The sequence below is a fragment of the Mauremys mutica genome, chromosome 1 (genome assembly GCF_020497125.1).
Source record: "Mauremys mutica isolate MM-2020 ecotype Southern chromosome 1, ASM2049712v1, whole genome shotgun sequence".
In the NCBI taxonomy this organism is placed as follows: Eukaryota; Metazoa; Chordata; order Testudines; family Geoemydidae; genus Mauremys; species Mauremys mutica.
Window position 1 is genome coordinate 166,591,318 of NC_059072.1, and position 27,310 is coordinate 166,618,627.

General features: G+C 47.0%; 1 protein-coding gene across 4 annotated transcripts in view; it reads left to right on the plus strand.

Annotated features, from left to right (window-relative positions):
- The first annotated feature begins 5,818 nt into the window (after window positions 1-5,818).
- The window catches only part of NXPE3 (neurexophilin and PC-esterase domain family member 3), a 71,098-nt gene continuing 49,606 nt past the window's right edge, over window positions 5,819-27,310 (plus strand). For 2 of the 4 annotated variants that reach the window (XM_045001813.1, XM_045001810.1), the window contains exons 1-2: window positions 6,013-6,130; window positions 8,221-8,441. In XM_045001813.1, the coding sequence (XP_044857748.1) occupies window positions 8,349-8,441 (93 nt within the window). In that variant the 5' untranslated portion in view covers window positions 6,013-6,130; window positions 8,221-8,348. Of the gene's footprint in view, window positions 5,865-6,012; window positions 6,131-6,179; window positions 6,206-8,220; window positions 8,442-27,310 lie in introns of those variants that run through there. The other 2 variants (XM_045001811.1, XM_045001812.1) reach the window with 2 other exon arrangements.

Here is a 27,310-nt window from a genome sequence, read left to right on the forward strand (position 1 = left end):
GCTTCATTAACACTTTGGTTTTCCACCCTCCTGAGTTACCTAGGGCTATGCCTAATGACACCAACAACATGCTTATTACACACTATTCATTATTATTTATCATTACAGTATTTTTATTACATTATGAAAACACCAACACTCTTCCAAGATCTCACTTTTGTAGCTTGTATCACTTTTGATTAAGCCTGTTATAAGACAAGGCTCCTATCAGAGGTGCCAGTAGATAAAATGGTAGCAAGGGCAAAGGCCCTGGGGCCTGGTGGGCACTGTCAGAAAAGTGAGGGGGGCACAGAAAAAAGGGGAGGGACCTGTGCGGGGACACACCGATGGCACATGACCCTCGCCCCCACCCCCCATACTGGCACCTCTGGCTCCTGTGTTTCAGCAAGGAATATCAGAGGTGAAACAGCATGAAGGTATTTAAGAAGCCAAATCACAGAGTTCCTCCAACACAAGCATTCGGGTCTTGAGCAGACCAGGCAAACAATGCACATTACAACAAAGCTTAAACTTGTTCATAATAATTTAAAAACAACACTAGCAGCCTATTTAATTTTAAAAACAGCAAAAAATATCCACCTCCCTTTCTATTTTGTAAAATGAGGCTTGAAGTGTAAATCTTCAGTGTGATAGATACGCTTGCTTTGATCTGCTTAGCTCTTGGAAGTCCCCAAGGCTCCGGGGTGCTGGTGCCGTGCTGCCCGGCGTCCCTAGGGACAGCTCTGTCCGCCATTAGGGAATTTTTTCCTGACAACCCCCTGTAACATTTTGTGAACGGCCAGGGCAGGGGTGGCCAACCTGAGCCTGAGAAGGAGTGAGAATTTACCAACGTACATTGCCAAAGAGCCACAGTAATATGTCAGCAGCCTGCCATCGGCCCCCCATCGGCAGCCCCGTCGATCTGTGCCTCTCCCTCCCGCCCCGCACCTCCTGATCAGCTGTTTCATGGCATGCAGGAGGCTCTGGGGGAGGAGTGAGGGCACGGCAGGCTCAGGGGAGTGGGTGGGAAGGGGTGGAGTGGGGGCAGAGCCAGAAGTTGAGCAGTGAGCACCCCTGGCACATTGGAAAGTTGATGCCTGTAGCTCCATCCCCAGAGTTGGTGCCTATACAAGGTTCTGAAGAGCCGCATGTGGCTCCGGAGCCACAGGTTGGCCATCCCTGCCCCAGTGGTTCACGAACCCCAGTTTGAGAACCACTGCTCTATAGGGAAGCTCACATTAGTGTAACTACACAGATGTAAGTACTCCTATGTAGTTAGAACAGTGCACATCCCTAATGGTCCTTAGTTTACATATGTTACTGATCTGAAGGTGTATCTACATTAGAGATTTGCAAAGTGTAGCTACATCGATTTAGTTGCAATAGAGTGTGCACTCTGTAGGGCTCTGAATGACTTTGAGTATAAGGACAGTACTTCTTTTGTGTGGTTGGGGGAGACAGAATGTTGTGATTATCAAGAGCTCAGTGTGTAACAATGATAGGTAGCAGTTTTGTTGCTGTAAGGAAAAACCATGGATCTGCCAAGGAACAAGAAGACTCGGTTAATAAAATATAGTAAATTTTGTGCTATTTCTAATAAATAGATTCAATCCTTCTCTTTCCATTCCTTACTTCCCACCTATGCATTCTGTAAAGTGTCCTGTGATGCAGTGTATGAAGGGGCTAAGGAGCAGTTGTGAGACCATGTGACACCCCTCATCCCACCCCCCCACACACACGTGCACTCCAGGTGGAGGAAGGAGCCAGATACAGGCAAGTCTCATCTTATGCGGGAGTTCCGTTCTGCGATTAGCATGTAAAGCGAAAACCACGTGTAGTGAAGTACTCATTGAGTTGAATGGCAGGCGGAATTGCCCGTACTACAGATGCAGTTTTTATATTGTTGTTTTTCTTTTTTTCCCTGTTTTTGCCGAACGCGCAAAGCTGAATTCGGGCATGTTAAATGCGCCTAAGATGCGACTTGCCTGTAACTCAAAAGGGTGCAGACAGCATAGGAGGATAGACATCTCCTCAGAGCTCCTGAACAATGGCCGTCTTTTCCACCCTTCCTCTCAGGAGTGAGGAAAGGATAGAGACACCAAGAGCCCCAGCCTAAGGGTGAGCCACCCATCAGGGTTCAGAGGTGGGCTGCAGACCCTTCCTCTTGTGAGGATGTGGGATTCTTCGTATCACTTTGGACTTTGTTATCCTGGAAGGAGGTGAACCAAATTGGTGATCTGGCCTGAGGGCTGATTTGTCATCCACCCAAAGGCTAGTTGTCACATTATCAGAGAAGTTGCTGAAGAGAGGCACCTGGTGAAGTGGGGCCTGAATGTGGTGGACTGCCATTTCAGCACTTATATAGAAACAACATGGCATCCTTCACATGGCATGACCTCACAAGTATGCTGTGTGTCAAGTCATGCTGCATGAAGGATAACACTTTGTAAAGAAAAATGGCAAAGCAGGACTCTGTGCCCCATACTTGTAAGGTCATGCCAGCAGGTGTGGAGGCAAGCTGGCAGGGGCAGGAAAACCTGTATTTAAAAAAAAATCAGAACTGCACCCTGGAATGGATACCAGCAGTAAGTCCAACCTGCTATCGTATGCCCCGTTTACATGAATCAGCCTCTGATCATGAAAAAGCGCTCAGGGAGAGGGAGTCAGTACTTCCATGGGTGCCCTGCACAAAGCCAGGATCTATGCAAGGAAAATAGGAGAGCATGTACATGTGTGCAAAGTGGGGAGGTTAACATGCATCCTTACATACATGAGTTGTCCCAATTACTTATTTATTTGTAATGAGGTAGCATCAAAAAGCCCCAATTATGATCAAGGCTCTGTTGAGCATATCTATACAAATACATAAAATACAGGCCTTGTCCTAACATGTTCACAATCTAGTGACTAGTCGCATGAATAATAGTTGCAGGTTTGTGCTCTCTAACCTTACGTCCTCACTAGGCACCAAGACAGCCTCTTTATATTACATTTTTGGGGGAGAAACACACATAAAAATACATTCCTATAAATCCAATATTGTAGACAGTTTAGAATAAATTGATAAATGCTATAGGAATGATCATTGGGTAGTGAGATAATAGTGATAGCAAGCATTGTGCTTTAGTGTTATAATAGACTTTAATAAGTCATAAGAACATAAGAATGGCCATACTGGGTCAAACGAGAGGTCCATCTAGCTCTGTATCCAGTCTTCTGACAGTGGCAGTCTAGTGTTCAAAGGCTGAATGGGTAAAACAACTCACAAAAGCCACACAGCTTGAAAGATGCTTAATATTGATCCTTTGTGTCTCTCCATGTTGAATCATCAATGACTTATCACATTAGCCCCTATCCCTGATTTATCCTTCCTCATCTTTCATCTGCTGTGAAATCCGTGTCAAATCTTTCCCTAGACTCTCTTAGCTAAATCTCTAACACCAAACCTAAAGAGAATCTAACAAAATTTAACCGTAACAATAAGGATCTCTAATTTTGTGTAAAGTTCTATGTACAACTCCATTGCTATATAATAATAATTAGATCTTAAAATAGAGAACAAATATAGACCTCTTTTCAGATTAAATCAACAGGTATATCCTGTTCTATGCCCCATTCCACATTTCCTCATTGTCGGTGTGAGAGCTTTCTTTTCTGCGTCAGCATCCTGGTATCGCTACATCTTGCCAACTCTTCCTTTCAAAATTTAATCTCTATTCTCTATTGTCTCTCTTTATTTATTTATTTTTTTATGGTTTAACTGTATTAAAAGTGTTGCATTTCAGTCAGAATGTGTTCCAAAGTTGTGCTGCACTATTAACAAAACAAATGTTAATGCGTCCCTCAGTTTATTCTGATGTGGTTTCATATTGTAAACAGTGGTGAGCTGGAGCAGGTTCCCACAGGTTCCCAAGAACCGGTTGCTAAAATTAGACCTCCGTGGAGAACCGGTTGTTAAAGGGCCAGGGAGTGGGCAAAGAACTCTGGTCCGTGGGCTGGACCATCCTGTTGCTCCCAGGATTCCCAGCTGGGGAGGCTGATGCTCCCCCGGCCCTTCCCCTGCTTCTCCCAGCTGCAGCGTGGCCAGCCGCCGGCATCAGCTGGGCAGCTCAACTGAGCTCCGAAGTCGTCCTGCTGCCACTTTTTGAGAGGCCCGTCAAGGTGGGGGGGGGGGCCTGCTGCAAGCTCCAGTGCTGGCCGTAGGGGAGGGAAGGAGAGGGGGAAAGTGGGTCAATTGGCCCAGACCCTGCAGGTGTCCCTGGCCCCACAAGGATGTATCCCCCGGGCCCTCCCCTGCTTCCCCCCCTTAAATCAGAACTTTTTATAGGGAACCGGTTGTTAAGATTTTGGCAGCTCATCACTGATTGTAAGCTGAACATGCTTATTACAGGGGGAAAAAACTGGATGTGTGGAAATTTGATAAAAATTATTTTTTTGGGGGGAGAAAGAAGTGCTTGTTTACAATGTCACTTCAACAGGAAATGGATACTGAGGATAGCACAAAAGGGTGGTGGCTCTCAAATGTTCTCACACTAGGGTTCTCTTTTATAAGTCTCTCACAAGGCGACATTTTCAAAAAGTGTTCAGTGTCAGTTGCAGTCAGATTTTCAGAAGAGTTTAGCTCCCATTTAGGCACCTACATAAATGGTTGCTTTTAAAATAATTCCTCACATTGATTCTTATGGCCAAGTTTTGAAGTGTCAGAATGCCAGCTACTGAGTGCTGAACAGTTTTGGAGAATCTGGCCTGAATTGTGAATGCTGAGAACCTGAAACCGTGGCTTTGAGCTCTTTTGAAAATCTGACACAGAGACTTCAGCTCCTCCTTGGTTATTAAATGGGGCGGGGGGGGGGGGGAACCAAAACAATTGAATGAGACTACTAGGAAGATAGAAAAGTTAAAATATACTTGCCTTAAGAGGTCAAGTATCAGGGGGTAGCCGTGTTACTCTGTATCCACAGAAACAACAAGGAGTCCGGTGGCACCTTAAAGACTAACAGATTTATTTGGGCATAAGCTTTCGTGGGTAAAAAACCTGAAGAAGTGAGGTTTTTTTTCCCACGAAAGCTTATGTCCAAATAAATCTGTTAGTCTTTAAGGTGCCACTGGAGACTCTGTTGTTTTTGCCTTAAGAGGGTGGTTTTAGCTGTTTAATTTAATTCCTCTCCTGTTATGTACCTGTGTTATTTTATTTTTTATTCTAGAATGTAGGAATTCCCATTTACCAAATCTTCCTGCCTTAGTTACAGCCCCTCCCCTCCCTCTAGGTCACTTTGCGAATTTGGAACTACAAGTGTGGATTTATGTTAGCTAAACGTCAGAGGAATATGCAGTTTCTGTTGCATGTGCGTATTTCATTGTAATTGAATTCGCAGCACAGAAACATATGGGAAAGAAATACATGAAGCAGCCCTGCAGGGTTCAGAAATGGGCTTGTTTTCATTCCTGGTTGAGATTTAAAGAAATCCTAAAGGCCTACAGGGCTGCACGTAGCGGGAGATGTCAGTGCTTGATCTCTGAGCCAGCCTACGCTCTTGTGACAGAAACAGCTTTCCAGGGCCCCTGAAAAGCGCTTTTCGTGGCTGCTGGAGAACCCTGCAAGGAAGGGCAGCTGGAGCCAGGACTAGGCGCCAGGGGCTATGAAGAAGGCAGTGTAGCGGAACGGAGCTGTCCCCTGCACAACGCCAGCGGCTGGGGACAGATGCACGACGCGGAGGGGGGAAGATGCCGCGGAGACCGTGCAGCGGCTGGGGGCAGCCAGTACGAGCCCAGCGGCAGCGCGCGGATGCAAGTGGGAAACCGCTGTTGCCAGGCCCGTGCAAGGCGCAGGAGCTGTGTCGGCGCGGCGGGCGGAGGCGGAGCGCTGCGCGAGGGCGCTCACCCTGGTGGGCCCGGGGGCTGCTGTGCAATGGGGGCGCGCCGGGCTCTGCACAAGGTGCAGGGGGGGGGGGGCTGTGTGGTGCAGAGTAACGGGGGAGGGGGGATAGGCGGGTTCAGGGGATGCTGACGCGCTCTCCGCGGCTGTCTCCTTCCCAGAATCAGTCCCGCCCAGTTCCCGCCTCCGCCCGGCCCCAGCCAATGTTTTTTCCGCCGCGCAAGAGCTGGGCGCGGGCAGTGGGGTGCGGGCAGGGGAAGGCGCTGGCTGGGACCGGTGAGTGAGCGGGGCCGGGGTCCAGCGCAGCCTCGCTTTGCGGCGGAGGCTCTAGGAAGGGCCCATGTTACCGCCGTGCGTGCTGGCGGGGGTAGAGGTCTTGCGGGGGGGTGGCTTAGCGGGACTGGGCAGTGGGGTTCAGGGGGCCTGGTGTTGGGACTGGCGGGCCGTCATGGGGGAGACTGGCTGGTATTGGGGAGACTAGAGCTGTACTGGGAGGGCGGGATAGGAGAGGTGTGGGGGGTGACAGTGAGCTGGTAGGATGCATGATGAGGTACCAGGGGAGTAGCAGGGTGCTGGAGTGAGTGGGGTTTGAGGGCTTGGAGGTTGTGTGTCTAGGGTCTTTCTGGGTCTGTACCACTTCTGGAGCATAGCTCAGACTTGCCATTTATAAACCTATGTGTTTTAGCAGGTGCACTTGGGTGCCTGTCAGTTTCACCCCAGTTTCCCTTGCAAGGTGCTTCCAGCTACTGCAGATGTTGAGATTTACTTGCAGCCTCTTGCAGGGTTTTATTCTGTGTGCAAATGAGGAAACCTGCCAGCACACAAAATATATGCAAATTTGTCTGTGTATCCTTATAGCAACGAATGTATATGCTTGCTCTGGGAACGATGAGTGAGATAGAACAGAAGATAAATCTTGAAGCCCTAATTAAATGGGTAGCAGCAGTGGCTGCTTCTTCCAGTTCACACCCACAGCACATATGGATCTTGTCCATGTAAAATGGGATTAGACACTAGCTGAGTCATATTTGTGAAAGCTGTCATACTTCCCTGAATAAATGCTCATTGCAAAAGGCTGCAACCAAAACTTGGTCCCTTCAGTGACTGGAAGTGGTACTTTTTCATCCATCAGAATGTTGGAAATATCCTCTTTTCCGTGGTATAATAATACATTTGTTTCTATCCCTCCAATGGCGAAAGGTATGGGACCTTATACATGTATTTATGTATAGAAAAGCCATCATTGGCCCAGGGTTGAACGTTAACTGTACTGGGGCTCAAATGGCAACAACTTCGGGGGGGGGGAATCTAGTAGGAATTTGTTGGGGGGACATTTCTCGAAGATACTACTTATTTTTTTTTAAGCGGTCCTTTGAAGTTTCTCAGGTGGTTGGGATGGAAGAATACAGTCAAAGGTGCATGATAAACATATTGAATCATAAATCCCTTGTCAATTTATTGTATGACTATCATTTGTGTGTGCCTGCTATATATACCATTTAAATTATACATGTATGTGTATTATACCTTTGTAGTTTAAAAAAGATTTCAGGATCAAAGCACTCAAGTGTCTCTTTGTTTTTTGTTTAGAAAATATATAGAAAGCATCCTTCAGGAATGTTGCACCGTATTTACTTGTAAGCAAACTGTGGGATGTAGCTTGGAGCCTTGTTTGCTCATGTCCATTTAAATTGCTTTCTGCTACTGCACTGAAAGCATGTCAGAGTGCAGAAAGCAGGTGCTGTAATTTTACTTAAAGTTACAGGCAAGAGATTATGCAATTCTCTTCCATGGGTAATGCTATTAAGTATAGGTGGCCAAATTTGATTTTATGGTAAGGTGGTGAGTCTAAACACTGAAGGGAGTAACGTAGTGACATAACTGTGAGTACTGTCTAGGTAAAATAATAGTGTCATAAAAATATATTATCTAGTCTATTTTTCCCTTTCTCCTTTGCTCAACGTTTAGGCCAGGGGTAGGCAACCTATGGCACATGTGCCGAAGGCGACACGCAAGCTGATTTTCAATGACACTCACACTGCCCGGGTCCTGGCCACCGGTCCGGGGGGTTCTGCATTTTAATTTAATTTAAATGAAGCTTCTTAAACATTTAAAAAAACTTATTTACTTTACATACAACAATAATTTAGTTATATATTATAGACTTATAGAAAGAGACCTTCTAAAAACGTTAAAATATATGACTGGCATGGGAAACCTTAAATTGAAGTGAATAAATGAAGACTTGGCACACCACTTCTGAAAGGTTGCCGACTCCTGGTTTAGGCATTCCTAATTCAATGTTAAACCCAACTCTCTTGAATACATCTAGGGACTTACTAAAATCCTTGTAAATGCATTCACAGGAAGAGACTAATGAAGCAGAAGTCAACTGAATCTCCTATGTAATACTGAAACACGATGACATTGGTGCCTGTGGGATATGGAAATCATTGACAGTATCTAACATGGTTGAGAAAGACATGAGTGGACAATGTGGCCCAGTTTCTGTAGACTACAGGTTTTCTGCATGATCCTGACAGTGTTGGCTTTTCTGCTGTTGGGCTACAACTTCCGTCAGTTAGAGGTGAGTCAAGCAGTTTTCTTTAACGGTGGAAGAGGTTGAGTAACCGTCTTTCTGTTTAGCTTATGCTACTCATGGGAATTCTGTGGGAAAACGCCCCTTCTCCTGCTTTCTGTGCTTCCCTGCAGAAAACAGCAGGGAAGCAAATGGAAGCTTTGTGGGGGATGGGGCATGACCATGTGTGCAGTTTTTTTGGGTGGGGGGATTGCCCCCCTGAAACAGAGGCGAGCCACATCTCTGCTCCACTGGCTTTGCAGCTGAATGCCGCCTCCTGTGCTCTAGTGCCAGTTGTGATCCTCTTTTGTGTGCTGGGAGCTTTCCTGTTTTCTGTGCAACAGTGAGTGCTAGCTGTGGGGCTGGGTAGGGAGGGTTGGGGGAAATGAAGTAAGGGGGTTGGGGGGGAAGAGGCAGTGGGGAAGGTAGGGGAGGAAAACGGGGGAGGGGAATGTGGGAGTGAAGGGAGGGGGATGAGATGGGTAAGAAAAGGGGGATAGGGGAATCGTGGGTAGAAGCAGGAGCCCGGCATGTGGTGTCCCCTCGGCAGCAGCTGGGGTTCCCCCATTAAGCAGGCGCATCAAACCCTCATCCTCACTAGCACTATCCTCCTACATCTGGACCCCCCGATCAGCCCCCCCACATCCAGACCCCTACCCCACTGAGCCCCAACCAACTGCACCTGGACTCCCCACCCCATCAAGCCCACTCACTCAGCACCCAGACCTCCCCTACTGAGCCCCCAGCACCCAACCTCCCTGCTGAATCCCATCTCTCCACACCCAGACCCCCCCCTGCTGAACCCAGCCACCTTCACCTGGATCCCCTGCAGAGTCCCATTGCCCCTGCACCCAAACCCCCCCATTGAGTCCCTGTACATCCAGATCTCCCATTGAGTTGCCTGCATCCAGATTGCCCCACAGAGAAACCTCTCTCCCCACACTAAGCCCCTCCATGCTTGGATCCTGCTGGGCTGAGCCTGCCCACCAACACCTGGTGCGCCTGGCATAGAGGGTCAGGATCCTGGGGTGTTTCTGGATGAGACCCGGCCCTTGCACTGTCTGGTTTGGGTGCAGCTTCACTGTTGAGTCTCTGTACCGGGGAGGTGGGGGGTTCAAGGTGATCTCCCACCTCCGTGCAGCCAGTGGCCTGTGCTCCTCACTGCCATGCTGGAGCCACATTTATTTATTGACAAATAAAATTTGTAGAATTTTAAAACATTATGCACAGAATTTTTAATTTTTTGGCGCATAATTCCCTGAGGAGTAATATTATGCTTGTGACTATGGCTTAACAGTAGTTGATATACAATATCTCTTCCCCTCCTCCCCCCCCCTCCCAAACTGTGTTTGGACTAAATAAAAGAGGCAAATTATACTTTCAAACCACATTAACCTCTAACACTTTAAATAACTGGTTTAATTAACATTATTTCATTTAGTTTACAATACTAGCTGAATTACTTTTATGTATCAATTTCCTGCTGTGGTGCTTTCCTATCTGCCAGCTCTTACTGTTTATCACTTTGCCACTAAGCTCTTCTTGTAGTATCAGCACTTCTGCTTTGACCTTCTAGGCAATTGGTCCCCACTAAAAGATAATGTCTTCACTTCCTGTTGCACTGCTCTTTCTTCATGTGTTATGTCTAGGTCTTGTACGTACATTTTCTCTGGCTCTACGTGTGCTAACGCTTTCTTATCAGAGTGTTGTCCACCTTTTTTTTTTTTTTTGTGTGTGTGTGTGACTGATGCCCAAAAAGGTCCTTGTGTAACTCATACTAAAATCATATTATCAGTGAAAGTCTGTGTGTTTTGCGTTGTTCTTGTTTAATGTGTAGCTCTTAGAGGTCAATAGAAAGACCAATGGGACAGTGATTACGATGTAAACAGAAGAGTAGACCAATCTCCTTTCATCCAGAATTGCTTCACAGTAATGTTTATCAGTTACCTCCAGCAAGTTCAGTCCATCTCATCACCTCTTTTGCCCATCCTCCATTGTTCCATACACAGCTATTCAGATACATTAATTTCACTGAGTAGAACTGCTATAACAAAGGGGTTTGTGTGTGTGTGAGAGTTAGGGATAGAAAGTATTAATCTTCCAGCAAATTGAAATTTAGGCTTCTGGCGCTGAAGAAAAATGAAATTTTTATATTAAATAACTGTTAGTCTGGTATAATTGGAAATGCTTGTTCAACTTTTTTTCAGATCTGCTGAATATATAGTACTCTTCTAAGGAAACATATACTGAACAGCATTTTGCAATAAATGTTTGCTATATTTCTGAAGTTATATGTTCATTTTGTTTTACATTAGAACTTTTGTGTTGCAAACATTTTGTTGCTTGCCAGCTTGGTGGATGCTTTTGAGCGTCGAATTTTGAGAGACATTTTGTTACATATGGGGAATAAAAACAGCATCATAAAAAGTTTTTGAAGTATTCCAGCTTTGAAAGTCAGCACATATTAGAGGTCTCATTGAGTAGACCTATTTAAAGTTTCTGGCCAGGGAGGCTACACTGCCTTTCATAATTAGATACTGTGCAGCCTAATCTTGACTCTGAACAAGGCAGATGTCTTCCTGTTTTCATAGATATTTGGATGATTGCATTTGGCAACTTCCCCAAAAACAGCTGCAAAAATAAAAAACGAGCCTTTCGGCTTGCATTCTGTTGTGCTCTACTGAGCACTGCATATAGTGGGCAGTGACACACCTTTAAGAAGGGTTCTTAGAAATTAACACTGTTTCGGTTGATTGTGCTGAAGTCAAATCTTGTTGGGGAGATATACTAACAGGTGTTTCTAAATGCTGAATACATCTGTGACGGGTTGGATCCCAGAAACCCCCTTGGGAACTGCCAGCTGATGTGCCAAGATTACTTCTGCTCCTGCTTTCCCTGTCAGCTTGGGACTCCAGCACCCTGTCTTGTTGAGCCAGACATGCCAGTCTGCTCCAACACAGACCCAGGGTCTGAACCACATGCCCCAAAGCTGCAGACTTAACTGAAAGCCACTTAAGTCATGTTCCTGTCTTTAACACTCAGATGCCCAACTCCCACTGGGGTCCAAACCCCAAATAAATCCATTTTACCCTGTATAAAGCTTATATATGGTAAACTCATAAATTGTTCGCCCTCTATAGCACTGATAGAGAGAGATGCACAGCTGTTTGCTCCCCCCCAGGTATTAATACATACTCTGGGTAAATTAATAAGTAAAAAGTGATTTTGTTAAATACAGCAAAGAATCCTGTGGCACCTTATAGACTAACAGACGTTTTGCAGCATGAGCTTTCGTGGGTGAATACCCACTTCCTCAGATGCAATGCAATGACTTGCATCTGAAGAAGTGGGTATTCACCCACGAAAGCTCATGCTGCAAAACGTCTGTTAGTCTATAAGGTGCCACAGGATTCTTTGCTGCTTCTACAGAACCAGACTAACACGGCTACCCCTCTGATACTTTGTTAAATACAGAAAGTAGGATTTAAGTGGTTCCAAGTAGTTACAGACAGAACAAAGTGAATTATCAAGTAACATAAAATTAAACATGCAAATCTAAGCCTAATACAGTAATAAAACTGAATACAGATAAAATTTCACCCTCAGATGTTTTCAATAAGTTTCTTTCACAGATTGGATGCCTTCCTAGTCTGGGTACAGTCCTTTCCCCTGGTACAGCCCTTGTTCCAGCTCAGGTGGTAGCTAGGGGTTTTCTCATGATGTCTGTCCCTTTGTTCTGTTCCACCCACTTGTATATCTTTTGCATAATGCGGGGATCCTTTGTTCCTCTGGGTTCCCACCCCTCCTTCTCAATGGAAAAGCACCAGGTTAAAGATGGATTCCAGTTCAGGTGACATGATCACATGTCACTGCAAGACTTCATTACCCACTTGTCAGCACACACATATACAGGAAGACTTACAAGTAAAACAGAGCCATTTACAGTCAATTGTCCTGGTTGATGGGAGCCATGAAGATTCCAAACCACCATTAATGGCCCACACTTTGCATAATTACAATAGGCCCTCAGAGTTATATTTCTAGTTTCAGATACAAGAGTGATACATTTATACAAATAGGATGACCACACTCAGTAGATTATAAGCTTTGTAATGATACCTTACAAGAGACCTTTTTCCATGAAGCATATTTTAGTTACATTATGTTCACACTCATCAGCATACTTTCATAAAATCATATAGAGTGCAACGTCACAACATCTAATTCAAATATTATCTTTAACTGGACACTTAGTACCCAATCTGACATTGAGTAGGACACCATAGATTTCCTTTGCTGTTCTTCACAACTAGTTTGGTTACCTACCAAATAGAAATTTGACATCACCACTGATTTTTACAACTTAGTGGGTTAGGCAGACTGTCTTGGGAGTGTAAAGTACCCTTCCTGTGGCATTTGCTCTTAGTGAAAAGTGGTGATCCTTCTTTGTTTCTTCTTTTTGTTTCCTGTTGCGGTCTCTTACCGATTTTTCATTTACAGTAGGATATTGGGGTATTCTTGTCTCTGAACACATTTAATTTTTCATTATTTGTTCTAGAAATAGATGCTCTGACTCTTATTTTTAGGGAGTCAAATTCACAAATATATTTTGGGGGGAGGTATGTTCTCATATATAAATCATATTGTATAAATCCCACATTCCCCAACCAAGTTTTATGTTGCTATTAGGCCATGGCTACACTTGCAAATTTGCAGCTCTGCAGCAGGGTGTGAAAACACACCCTCTCCAGCGCTGCAAATTGCGGCGTTGCAAAGCGCCAGTGTGGTCAAAGCCCCAGCGCTGGGAGCGCGGCTCCCAGCGCTGTACGTTATTCCCCACAGGGAGGTGGAGTACGGACAGCGCTGGGAGAGCTCTCTCCCAGCGCTGGCGCTTTGACTACACTTAGCGCTTCAAAGCGCTGCCGCGGTAGCGCTTTGAAGTGCAAGTATAGCCATAGCCTTAAATCACTCCAATATCACATTCAAACGGTTCTGATTCTTTTATTGTCCTTGACTTCTCTAAATGCATGTGCTGCTGCATTGTTTCTTTTTGGGGGGCATAACTTCCCAGTCAGTTTAGTACAGGTTTATAAGTTGATATTCTTCAAATGAATAACGCTTTCCGAAACAATCTGGTTTGAGGGAGCTTTTTGAGAATCAGATTCTGGAAGTCTCCTTTCCCATTGATTACTGTTTGAAATGTGGATGCAGATGCAAGCCACTTACTGTTTAATAGTCTCATGCTAAGAAATGTCACTTCTCTTTGAACTCTTTCAGCTAGCTTTTTAGCTTCAGTTAAGTCCTCGAGCTGCCCATCAGGTGTTTGATAGACTATTTGTTTCTTAAGGGTGAGCTGCTCCCATATCAAGGTCCATGGTTGAGTGCTGCATTATAGTAACAGATGTGATGCGGTTCTTGAAGATAACAATAAAAGAATTATCTTAACAGTGGTGACTTGTTTATAGCAGGCAAACAAATATTTACATATCAAATTGTACTTGGACCAACAGAGCCACTTCAGGTTTGGCTAGGAATGTCCTTGGGATTTACACATAGTGAGGCACCCATCTCCCAATTTCCTGTGTGTCTATGAGAACACTTTTTGTAATGTCTTCCTGTTGTATATTGCTTTCCTCAATGACCATCTGTGCTTCTCCGTCACTTGATCTGTTGGACCACGTATTGTATCTGTATGAATTAGATTGTGAAAGTTTTGACGCAGGAATTCTGCAATACGTTCTCTATTAAATCAAGTCCACCTGGGCACTATATATAAATTAATAACAAACCTTCCTAAGCTTGTTGAAAAAGATTTTGTGGCGAATGGGGTGTCGGGTGCGGGGGGCCCCAGAATTCTCCTGCAGAAGATGAGAGATGACTGATTCCTTCTGGTAAACCTGATTCATTGGTATGTGGAGTGAGACAGAGCTGAAAACAACAAGATAACATTAACATTCCTTTTTCATAGCTAGTACAAATGCCAGGGAAGGATAATGGCTATCCCCACTCAGATAATTGGTGTTTTAGGGACATCTAATGCTTCTACTTTGTGGTGTGGTGAGGAGAGGAATATATAAGCATTTGAGTCAGTGTGGTCAGTTCAGGATACCTGCCTTTGAAGAGCTCATGCAGCAGAGGAGGAAAATTTTCTCTGGGATACTGATCTACTCTTGAGTCAGACTGGAGTTTCTCTGAAAGAAGTGTCTAACAAACCTGAAGTCTAAAAGTAGTGACTTAAAACCTGTGAGGTAAGGCATCCAGGACACTGCATACTAGAGGCTTATGGTGGTCCTTGGTGAACAAGGACAACATGCCTTTCTTCTGTGTGCAGTAGTCTCAGCTTTAATGCATAGTGTACTGATTTACCACAGGCTGACTAATGCCAGTATGTATCTGCAAAACTTAACAAATACCTTCTTTAGTATTGTTGGCATACAGGAGGCTCAAATGGCTGTACAGATGGTGCTTGTGTGCTGCAGCTCTTCTTTGTTACAATAGAAATGCCACCAGAGTAGTCACACAGCCACCTTGACAGATAAGCAAGAGCATAGGCACTGCTGAAAGCCCCATGTGTAGATCAGGTCATAGTGTTTCTAGTTGGGATTTCTCTCCAGGGATGCTAAAATGACACTATGCAATGTGGTCATGCCTAAGCCTCAGGAGTTGTGCTGTCATTCCATTGATTCAGAGCTGAAATCCCTTTGAAAAATCCAAAATAACTTCCTCAGCCCTATAAGCAGAATGTTTGGTGTGGAATCAGGTTTCTATTTCATGGAGAGAGATATTAAAACAGAGTTTTGTCTTGCCCATTTGGAGATAAATGTGTACTTAGCCTAACTGCTTCCAGTGATCTGGAGAATCAAAGCCAGAATCTTTACCCTCCTGTTGGGGCCTGTACAAGAGTTTGCCGGGACTCTCCCCTCTCCGGGCAGCAGGGAAATCCAGTCAGCCCGGGCCTGGTTCAGGGCGGGGCAACAATGCTAAATCTGGGTTCTGGCTCTCAGTCAGGGCTGAGCAATAGTAGTACGACAGTATTAAGCCCCGGCCCTAGGTCTGGGCGGGGCAACAAACGCTGACTCGGGCTCAGGCCCTCAGGCCGGGCACGCAGTAACAACAGAGATAAGCCCAGGCCCTAGGTCAGGGCAGGGCACAAACACTGAGTCAGGAGCTCAGGCTCTCAGGCAGGGATGAGCAGTAATAACAGGCTCCAGCCTCCTCAGGCCAGGGAGAGGGGGAGTCTGCCATTCAACTCCTGGGTGGCAGGGGGGACGCAGGCCCTCCCACTCCACTGCGTCCCAGCCCGGGGCCCTAGCAGCGGCCGAAGATCCACTGCTTAGTCAGTGTCAAGTATCAGAGGGGTGGCCGTGTTAGTCTGGATCTGTAAAAGCAGCAAAGAATCCTGTGGCACCTTATAGACTAACAGACATTTTGCAGCATGAGCTTCCGTGGGTGAATACCTACTTCGTCGGATGCATGTAGTGGAAATTTCCAGGGGCAGGTATATATATGCAAGCAAGAAGCAGGCTGGAGATAACGAGATTAGTTCAATCAGGGAGGATGAGGCCCTGTTCTAGCAGTTGAGGTGTGAAAACCAAGGGAGGAGAAACTGGTTCTGTAGTTGGCAAGCCATTCACAGTCTTTGTTTAATCCTGTTGGTCTCTGTCTGCGGGGTTAGAGCAGAGACCAACACCTACAAAATCTCCACCAAGCATTCTCAAAACTACAGTACCCGCATGAGGAAATAAGGAAACAGATCAACAGAGCCAGACGTGTACCCAAAAGCCTCCTACTGCAAGACAAACCCAAGAAAGAAACCAACAGGACTCCACTGGCCATCACATACAGTCCCCAGCTAAAACCCCTCCAACGCATCATCAGGGATCTACAACCCATCCTGGACAATGATCCCACACTTTCACAGACCTTGGGTGGCAGGCCAGTCCTCGCCCACAGACAACCTGCCAACCTGAAGCATATTCTCACCAGTAACTGCACACCGCACCATAGTAACTCTAGCTCAGGAACCAATCCATGCAACAAACCTCGATGCCAACTCTGCCCACATATCTACACCAGCGACACCATCACAGGACCTAACCAGATCAGCCACGCCATCACCGGTTCATTCACCTGCACGTCCACCAATGTAATATACGCCATCATATGCCAGCAATGCCCCTCTGCTATGTACATCGGCCAAACTGGACAGTCTCTACGGAAAAGGATAAATGGACACAAATCAGATATTAGGAATGGCAATATACAAAAACCTGTAGGAGAACACTTCAACCTCCTTGGCCACACAATAGCAGATCTTAAGGTGGCCATCCTGCAGCAAAAAAACTTCAGGACTAGACTTCAAAGAGAAACTGCTGAGCTTCAGTTCAGCTGCAAATTTGACACCATCAGCTCAGGATTAAACAAAGACTGTGAATGGCTTGCCAACTACAGAACCAGTTTCTCCTCCCTTGGTTTTCACACCTCAACTGCTAGAACAGGGCCTCATCCTCCCTGATTGAACTAACCTCGTTATCTCTAGCTTGCTTCTTGCTTGCATATATATACCTGCCCCTGGAAATTTCCACTACATGCATCCGACGAAGTGGGTATTCACCCACGAAAGCTCATGCTGCAAAACGTCTGTTAGTCTATAAGGTGCCACAGGATTCTTTGCTGCTTAGTCAGTGGGGATCCTGGCCACAACACACTGACATAGGCTCTGGGGGTGCTGCAGCCTGACTGGGGTCGGCTGCCCCTGGGTTACTTCCACACTCCCCCTTGGGCCCTACCTGGGTGCTGGGGTTGGCCTCTGGGGGGTCCAGGGGCATGGGTTCGTTGGGGCAGGGGTTAGTCGGCACGTCCGGCAGCTCCTCTGGATAGCGGGCGCAGGGCAGGCCCAGCCAGTCTGGGCGGCTGCCTTGGGCCGCAGGGGTTTCCCAGTTGTGGGCTCCGCTAGGGACGTCTGTTCTCTCCGGCGGCTGGGCTCCTACTGAACTCTGAGGGCCGGCCTTTATAGTTGCGGGTCGCCACCTGACTCTCTGAGGGGCGGGCTCAGAGCTCCCAAGCTCCGCCCACTCCAGCCTCCGGATGGGCTCTTCCCCCTCTGGGGCGGCGGGGCACCACACCGCCTCACTACAGGGCCATTGTACCATTTGGGTTAAATATTGTGCCAAGATATTAATATGATTCTGTCCAAAAGTGTTTTACTTTTCAAGAATAAGGGCATATCTCCTTTGGCATCAGTTTCTTTTGCAGACTTTTTGGTTTTGTTTGTGTGTAGGGAAATAATCATCCAATAGGACTAATGTAATGAAGCAGGTATTTCTTTATATAACACTTAATAATGTGCTAGCCACTTTAGATATGTGCAAATCCCTGCCCTGGATGTGCAAAGTGAAACTTAAATCATAATTAAACATAACAATTATTGAAAGGGTGAGAATAAAGTACAAAGTTTGTTGTCTGAGTCCATTATATTGCAGTGCAGAGTCTTAAACAGTGCTTCTACTTATTTTCCTGCTCCTCGTTTTTAACATCTATCATGGTTCAGGGCAACTGCACCCATATTCCCCCTTTCTGCTTCAGGAAAAGCACTCACTCCCAGGCTTCCATCATCCCCAGCCATCACCTCTCTCCCCCTCCTGACCAGGATTTTTCCAGGCTACACTGTTCCCTGCCTACACTGTGAATTCCCCAGCAAGTCAGACTTCCTCAGGAGGCCTGCTTTGCCATCTTCTCAGAGGCAGTAATTGCCCACAGTTATGTTACCACACAGCTATTTCTAAGCAAGCAAATTTATTCTTAAGGTAAAAGCACTACAGTGAAAACATATTAAAACAATGAAAGAACCTACATTCATGCTAATAAGCTTAGCAGAGATCACTCCCAACTTCAACAAGAGTTGTAGCAGGTGATCAGTCCCTCAAACAATGAACTCCTAATATACTTAAATGTAATTCAGTAAGGTTAGTCCAGGAAGTTGCCTTATCTGTCATCACAAGTTAGGCAAGTCTTTATGTGATGTTGTGAAGGTCAACGGTATAACTGGGTTAGGAAAAAAATTAGATACGTTCATGGACGCTAGGTCTATCATTAGCTGTTAGCTCAGATAGTCAGGGATGCACCCCCCCATGCTCCAAGTGTCCCTAAACCTCTGACTTCCAGAAGCTGGGACTGGACAACAGGGGATGGATAACTCAATATTGCCGTGTTCTGAAGCATCTGGCACTGGCCACTGTCAGAACACAGGATATTGGGCTAGAAAGACCATTGGTTTGACCCAGTGTGGCAATTATGTTCTTTACATCAAGCCATCAGTTGCCAAACATCCAAGACAGCCAGCCAGCTCTAGAATGTTTTTTTTCTATCAGTTGTTAACTTTTTAGCATTGTCTCCAACATTTAGAAAATCTTACTTATATAGCATCAACCATGTGCTGTGAGGTCAGAAATGACCTGTTCTCTGTCTAAGCAGGCAGAGAGTAAGCACAAGGTACAAAGGATATGATACTATAAATATGATACTATAAAAATAAGAAGACTGAGCTATAGGGTTGGACATTCTTAGTTCCATATAGTGTCATCTATATTTTCATGGGGATAAAATCTCTTGAAGGTAGGAGTAGAGTGTTTACTCTTCTCCATACTTCTTCAGAATTGGTCTGTACCATTTGTACCTTTTTTTTTCCCCATTGCAATTTGTTGCTTTTAATGTTATAGTTATGAATGCTGGTTTGCAACAGTGAGGCATCCAGATGTAGGAGTGGCAGGTTTGTAGAAATTTTGGTGGTGCCCAGAGCCTGCCCCTCCAAACTCCGCCACCCACGTGCCTAAGGCTCTGGGAGGGAGTTTGGGTGTGGGAGGGGTTCTGGGGTGCAGGCTCTGGGATGGAGTTTGGGTGCTGGGTGCAGGCTCCGAGCTGCAGCAGGGGGTGGGGGTGCAGGAGGGGGTGAGTGGTGCAAGCTCTGGGAGGGGGTTCAAGGGTGGGAGGTGGTGTGGTTTCTAACCATTAGAGGTTAGACGAAGGTTTCTAACCATTAGAGGAGTGAAGTTCTAGAACAGCCTTCCAAGGGGAGTAGTGGGGGCAAAAGACATATCTGGCTTTAAGACTAAGCTTGATAAGTTTATGGAAGGGATGGTATGATGGGATAGCCTAATTTTGGCAATTGATCTTTGATTATCAGCAGGTAAGTATGCCCAGTGGTCTGTGATGGGATGTTAGATGGGATGGGATCTGTGTTACTGCAGATAATTCTTTCCTGGGTGCTGGCGGGTGAGTCTTGCCCACATGCTCAGGGTTTAACTGATCGCCATATTTGGGGTCGGGAAGGAATTTTCCTCCAGGGCAGATTGGCAGAGGCCCTGGAGGTTTTTCGCCTTCCTCTGCAGCATGGGGCATGGGTCACTTGCTGGAGGATTCTCTGCAGCTTGAGGTCTTCAAACCACAATTTGAAGACTTCAATAACTGAGACATAGGTTAGGGGTTTGTTATAGAAGTGGATGGGTAAGATTCTGTGGCCTACTTTGTGCAGGAGGTCAGACTAGATGATCATAATGGTCCCTTCTGACCTTAAAGTCTATGAGTGTGGGAAAGGGGTGTGGGTGCAGGCTCTGAGAGGGAGTGGGGAAGTGCAGTGCTTACCTGGGGCTCCTAGGCAGGGTGGGCTGGGGGTCTCCATGTGCTGCTACCCGCAGGCTCTGCCCCCGTAGCTTCCCATTGTCTGCAGGGGCACTTGGGGTGGGACACAGACCCACCCCGCCCAGGGGCTGCAGGGAGGGGCCGGTAGCCATGTGGAGTGAGCAGGCAGGAAGCTGCCAGTGGTGATTGGGGGGGCCCTGGGCTGTTTTAAATAGCCCAGGGGATGTGCAAGTGGGGGAGGGGCGCTCAGGGGCAGAAGGCGGGGCCGAGGGAGAGACCTGGCATCAGACAGTGCTTGAGCTGGGCCCGTGGTGCCTGGGCACCAGGAATATTCGTGGTGCCCAGGCACCAGGGGCCCACAGAACTCACCACCCATGTCCAGATGTGTTAAGGCAGGCTAAGAATTATAGCTGAAACAGGGTTATGAGTTTTCGAACAGAGCTGAAGTTTTATCTGCTTGGAAGCATACTGAAATTTTAAAGGATCTTTTTCAAAGTTTTCTGTTCATCAGCCCTGTATTGGGTGCTTACCTGAGTAGTCAACTACAGATTTTCATTTGTACATGAGAGGATTTCTCCCACACTGTAATTCCTCCCCAACCCTTTCTTAAAGAGTCCACAGGAGGACAACTAATCTTTCCTTCAAGTGGCGTATGTCTCAGGGCCTTTAGATGCAGCTTTGGGACATTTATTCATGGAAACTGCGAAGCAACTTGCTGCCTTCACAGTGCTGTCATTGTTGGCCTGTTTTTGGAGAGTTTAGCACCTGAAATTAACCATGAGGGTAATCTAGAAAGTCACTCAATATTTAAGACTGTCTCCCAGACCACTGATAATAGGACATAGAACATTTCACCTCTGTGTTTCCAGTCTGAATCCATCTCTGGCTGGTGAAAGCCAAAAGCCATTGCTATCTGATGGCTTTTTGGTTGTGTGGGTGACAGCTGATTTCAGTCCAACTGTCAGTGGAAGGTGGCCACGTCACAAAAGACATCCCAGCTGACACTAACTCGCTTTGCACTGCTTGGTACACTTGCTGGCAGACATGGCAGAGACCAGACACTGAAAGGGCATGGTATCTTCTGACTTTGAAAAGTGTACCCTCCAAGACAGTACTGTGGCATGCTGGTGGGGCAGTGTGAGGAAGCTTGCAATGCCTGTATAATGCCTGTTGTGTGGATAGGTATAGGACTTGTGTAGTGCATGCCGCCAGCACTACATTGAGACTAAAAAAACCTTCTGCTAATCATTTAAAGTGTATTCTGTGCATTCTTATTCTTAAAAATATCTAGCACCCAGAAGCACACTAAGCACCTCTAGGAGCATAAAGACACCGTCCCTGCTTGGAAGAGTTGAAAATTTAAATAATGATAGTGTGGGGAGACATATGGGGAATGAATGAATAAAGATACAAAATAATGTCATGTGCTACCATGTCATGTAGAGGATTAAGTTACATTAGAACTTCACTAATTCTCATGAATTACTGGGAAATCCACCATATTACTGAATCTTGTGAATTATAGGGCAATCAAACAAAAATCTTTGTTTTAGTAAAAAAACCTCTCTATTTTATCTCATCTCTTTTTGGATACTGCAGATGTAATTTTTTAAAAACTTTATAATGTAGAGTAATATATCTTGTAAAGTATCAGAGGGGTAGCCGTGTTAGTCTGTATCCTCAAAAACAACGAGGAGTCCCGTGGCACCTTAAAGACTAACAGATTTATTTGGGCATAAGCTTTCATGGGTAAAAAACCCACTTCTTCAGACATTTTGTGAAGTTGATAAGGCCTTAGTAATTAGTAAGTAAAGTAAAGAGATCTCACATTAAGTCTTCACTGAGAAGTAAGAAGAGTTTCCCTATTTTGTGTATCGATTAGCTAGGAAAATGTCTCCATAACCCCTGGCTTGATGCATGTTTGAACTGAGGCCTGAAGCTGAAGGGTGTACTTAGCAAGTTGAAGCCACCATGAATTCACTGGTGTCTTAATATTTTCCCTAAAACTTATATTTGGGAATACTTTCAGTTTGCTGAAATTCCAGCAACTTCCTTAGAGTTTTCCCTCTTTGTTAGCCTGACTTAGCACTTAAACCTTCCTAACTTTCCTAAATCTCCTTCAGTTTCATGGAACACTTGATCTGTGCTACTTTTACCCCTACAATATTGTGTTGACTGATTTAGAGCTTTAGAAGCATGTGAAATCCTAGTTTGTCCTGACGAATGCTTGAAGAATGGGTGTTGTCACTCAGTATTCTACTTGTGTAACCATTAACCAGTTCATGCATTCATTCATGTCTTTCAATCATTTTTTGAATTTCTGTAATTTCTTGACTTTAAACAAGGAGATGCATGTTTACACAAGGATGATGAAAAGTAATGTGGCATGACTAGACAAATACAGCATGATCGCCAAAGGCAGTGGATAGTCTAAAAAGCATGTAAATGTGTGGGATCAGTTTTGTCCCTGGAGTAATGTAAGCAACTTCCTTTGCTTCATGTTGGTGATAAATTTGGCCCGTTGTGCCTTAGTTTTAAAATAAAACAGTAGATAGCCTTTATTTCTTAGGCAAAGGAAGCCTTATAATTATTACCTTACTGATCCTTTGCTGTTGCATGGATGTTCAAAATGTAACCATAAAATCTTTGGACCTAATTTTCAGAGCCTTTGTGTAAATGAGAATCAGGCACCTAGTTTCTCATAAATCCTAGGGTGAATATAATCTTATTCAGTGTCCCTGTGAAACTAAAATATTTAATCACCACCTACACTTTTTGGGCCAAGGGCCACATCTGGGTGGGGAAATTGTATGCAGGGCAGGGGGTTGGGGTGCAGGAGGGAGTGTGGGGTGTGGGAGAGGGTGCGGTGTGCAGGAAGGGGCTCAGGGCAAGGGATTGGGGCAGAGGAGAGGTGCGGGTGTATGAGGGGGCTCAGGGAAGGGGGTTGGGGTGCAGAATGCAGGAGAGGGCTCAGGGCAGGGATTGGGGTGCAGGGTGCGGCAGAGGGCTCAGGGAAGGAGGTTGGTGTCAGGGCCGTCCTTAGGATTTATGGGGCCCTATGCAGCATTATTAAACTGGTGCCCCTATGCCCAACGGCAGCTTTTAGAAAAAGGAAACACTAGTTTACTTTGTGTGATCTCCATAACAATAGACATGTTTATGAAATTTCACCAACTTTAAAAAATGTTTCCAAAGATTTTAGGCATAACAAAGGCTTTTATATTTTTCTAAGGTACTGATTTGATGGAGGGTTCTCTTAAAACTAGTTCATCAGATAGTCAGAAGTAAAGAAAGGGAAACTCTTTTTCCAGCTATCTGGAAGCAAAGGGGTGTTGTCCCTTTAAGGGCTCTCTTCAATGTGGGGTGGGAGGGCGAGGGGGTGAAGGGAGAAAGGGATGGACAGGAAGACTTTGGAAGCGTTTTTTTTCCCTATAGTAATTAAAATGTGTGTTTTAGATAAGGGTGATCTTTTGAAAGAGTTATTTAAGTTGGGGAGGGATAGCTCAGTGGTTTGAGCATTGGGTTGTGAGTTCAATCCTTGAGGGGGCCACTTAGGGATCGGGGGCAAAAATCTGTCTGGGGATTGGGCCTGCTTTGGGCAGGGGGTTGGACTAGATGACCTCCTGAGGTCCCTTCGAACCCTGACATTGTTTTTTAGAATCATAGAATATGTCTGAAGATCCAAGCATTTAAGGCTAAGGATGATTGTGCATCTAAAAACTTATGCAAGGATTTTTTAGAGATGTGATTTTTATAATCTTCACCAACTCACTAATGAAATATTTTTTAAAGCAAATTTTAAACTAAGGTCCTGTAGACTGACATGTTCTGAGTAAATATTACAGTCATGCACAACTGTTTTTGTCAGTACATTCAGAAACTGACAGTAGATACCTCGGGGTTTGGCAAATGCCTGTTGAATGGCTTCATTACCCCCTGAATGGCTCTTTAACAGTTTCAGTGTTGTGCTAATAGGTCTGGCAGGCTGGAGACTTTTTCACTTTTAGCTTACTAGATCCCCTCCTGAGGAAGACTCACCAGGCTGCAGCAGCCAGCTGTGAGAGCCTGCAGGAAGGGTCAGAACAAGGATAGGAAAGATGGGTGGGTGGACACTAAGACCCAGTGGTGCCCCAGATTTTCAGGTGCCCTAGGCAGCTGCCTGTGTTGCCTATGCCTAAGGACGGCCCTGGTTGGGGTGCACAGGGGTGCAGGCAGTGGTGATCTGGAGCCAATTCATGCCGGTTCGCAGGAACCGGTTGTTAAATTTAGAAGCCCTTTTAGAACCAGTTGTTCCGGGACAACCGGTTCTATAAGGGCTTTATTCCGGTACAGAGGACCGGTAAGAAAAGGAGACTGACTGAGGGAGGGAGAGAGAAGCCTGCTCTCTGCATAAGGATAGTTTAAACTCAGCTGTTCCCTGATGGTTCAGCCCCCTGGGCTAGGTTTCTGGCATCCTTGTTAATTTCTCTCACAGTAGCTGAGGGGAGGGAGTCGAGGGGAGGGTGTGTTTGATCATGGCAGGGGCAGTCCTTTTCTGCTCCCGGGATGAGGGGATCTCTCCAATACTAATATACACAACAAATACAAGCATTTGGCTGCACAGCTTAAATCCAGAGCTAATAAAAGCAGGTGGAAGGGGAAAACTCACTGTCACATTGGTTTCTCAGCTCCTCCCTCCCCCTCCTCCAGCCAGGCTGCCGACAAGGCTCTGCATTCCTCCGCCCCCCCCCCCCGCGCCCCAGCAGGGGTTCTCCTCTAGGCTCTAGCTTGCAGTAGGGACACTGGCTGAGATGCCTGCTGCTGCTGCCTGCAAAAGAACAGTTTAAACTCAACTGTTCCCTGTGCAGTTCAGTGCCCAGAGTTAGGAGTGGTTTCTGGCATCCTTGTTAGTTTCACTCCCAGTTGTTGTTGGGTATGTGTGACCATGGCAGGGGCAGTTCTTTTCTGCCCCCGGGATGAGGGGATCTCCTAAACACAATCAAAATCAGGAACCATTTCCAAGTTCAAATCTATCCCATTCCCTCCCCAGCGCAGGATCATGGTTGTGATGTCCAAACTGCTTGCAGATTCTCTTAAACAGTAACATTAAAAAAAAAAACACAAAAACCATGAAGAACATGGTGGAAAGATGTGTCATGATGATTAGGGTTTATTTTGGGCAAAGCAATTTTGCTAAAGCAACTAAAGATTCACAAGGAAAGCAAATAGCCCCCATAGACAAAACCGCAAAGGGATTGGAGGGGGAAACTGAATATTCAGGGAAATTATTGTGCCTCCTTTGAAAGAAATAGTAGTTTTCATTCCAATCCATCCTCTTTATATATTGATTTAAACACCTGAAATGTCCTTAGGACATCAGATGCAATCTCAGATCTCTTTTTGTTTTGTCCTGCATGCAGAGGCTGAAATTGCCAAAACTTTCTCTAAATATCTTGTATATTTCATGAAGGCTATTCCATGACTTCCCCCTGACTTCCCCTCCCTGGCTGGCTGGCTGTGGTTTTTGCCTTGGCTACTTACTCCTTGGCAGACCCAGCCCAGTGGCACCTGCTGGCCGGTTGCTGGGGTCGCTGCTGGTTGGTGGCAGGCTGCAGCTGCATTGTTTGTGACACATTCATACACATACACATACATACAGTCAGAGGTGAAAGTAAGCTGGTCCGGTACGGCGTACCAGCAAGAGCCAGTACGCTGTGCTGGACTGCATCGACTTCTATGGTGAGCCCTTTAAATCCCAGCCACGGCGGGCAGCCCAGAGCCCTTTGAATCCCGGCCACAGCTCTGGTGGCCGGGCTGGGGCCAGGATTTAAAGGGCTCCGGGCTTCCCTCAGCAGCAGGAGCTCTGGGCCCTTTAAATCCCTGCCCCAGCCCCGCAAAGCTCGGAGTTCCCCCTGGTGGCCAGAGCCTCGGCCTTTAATTTGCCCTGAGCTCCGGGGGGCTCCCAGCCACCTCTGCAGCTGGGAGCCCCTGGTTGATTTAAAGGCTCTGGGTCTCCCAGCCACAGCTGGTTCCCCAGGGCCTTTAAATCTTGAGAGGCCACGCCTCTTCTGGATGAGGCCATGCCCCCCTCAGGACTCTGGCAGTACCGGTAAGTCCTGTAAGTTACTTTCACCCCTGGCTTTATTTAACAAAAGCTCTGGCAGCTGTCCACTCCGCCCTGGCCCCAGCTCACTTCCCCCTCCTCCCCATAATGCTCCGCCCCCCTTCTCCTCCCCCTCCTCTGCTTCCCGTGAATCAGATGTTCGCGGGAAGCCTGAAACAAGCAGCAGGCACGATGGTGTGCTGGGCGAGGGGAGGCGTGGCCGACCCAGCCCGGCTGAGCGGCTCCCTCCGGCCTGGCACCCCCGGCCGAGTGCCCCCAGCCCGGCCCCAGCTGAGTGCCCCTGGCTCTGGCCCCGCGGCTCCCTCCGGCCTGGCTCCTGGTCCCGGACGAGCAGCCCCAGCCTGGTCCTGGCCAAGCGCCCTTAGGCTTGTCCTGGCCTGGCCCCAGCCGAGCACCCCCAGCTCCGGCCCCGCGGCTCCGGCCTGGCCCCCGCGGCGCTGGTGCTGGTCCCGGCCCTGCGGCTCTGGCCTGGCCCGGCCCCCACAGCGCTGGTGCTGGTCCCGGCCCCGCAGCTTCGGCTCGGCTCGGGCGCCAATGCCGGTGCTGGCCCCGGTCCCGGCCGAGTGGCTCCAGGCAGCACAGTAAGGGGGCAGGGAGCAGGGAGAGGGTGTTGGAAGAGGGCCAGGGAGTTTGGGAGGTTGTGGGGGGGTGGATAGGGGTGGGGCGGTCAGAGGGCAGGGGACATGGGGGTTGAATGGGGGCAAGGGTCCTGGGGGGGGCAGTCAGGAAGGAGCAGGGGTTGGATGGGGCGGTGGGAGGCAGTCAGGGGCAGGTGTTCCAGGGGTTGTCAGGGACAGAGAGAGGGGGAGGTTGGATGGGGCAGGAGTCCCGGGGGGGGGGCAGCCACGACCCCCTCATGGGGTGAGGGAAGGGAACCTGTTGTTAATATTTTGGCAGCTCATCACTGGGTGCAGGGAGCTCAGGGCAGAGGGTTGGGGTGCAGGAAGGGTGCAGAGTGTACAAGAAGGCTCAGGGCAGGGAGTTGGGGTGCAGGAGGGGTGTGAGGTGCAGGCAAGGGGCACAGGGGTACAGGGTGCAGCAGGGGGCTCAGGGCAGGGGGTTGGGGTGCAGGAGGGGGCTCAGAGCAGGGAGTTGGGGTGCAGGACGGGTGTGAGGTGCAGGCAGGGGGCTTAGGGCA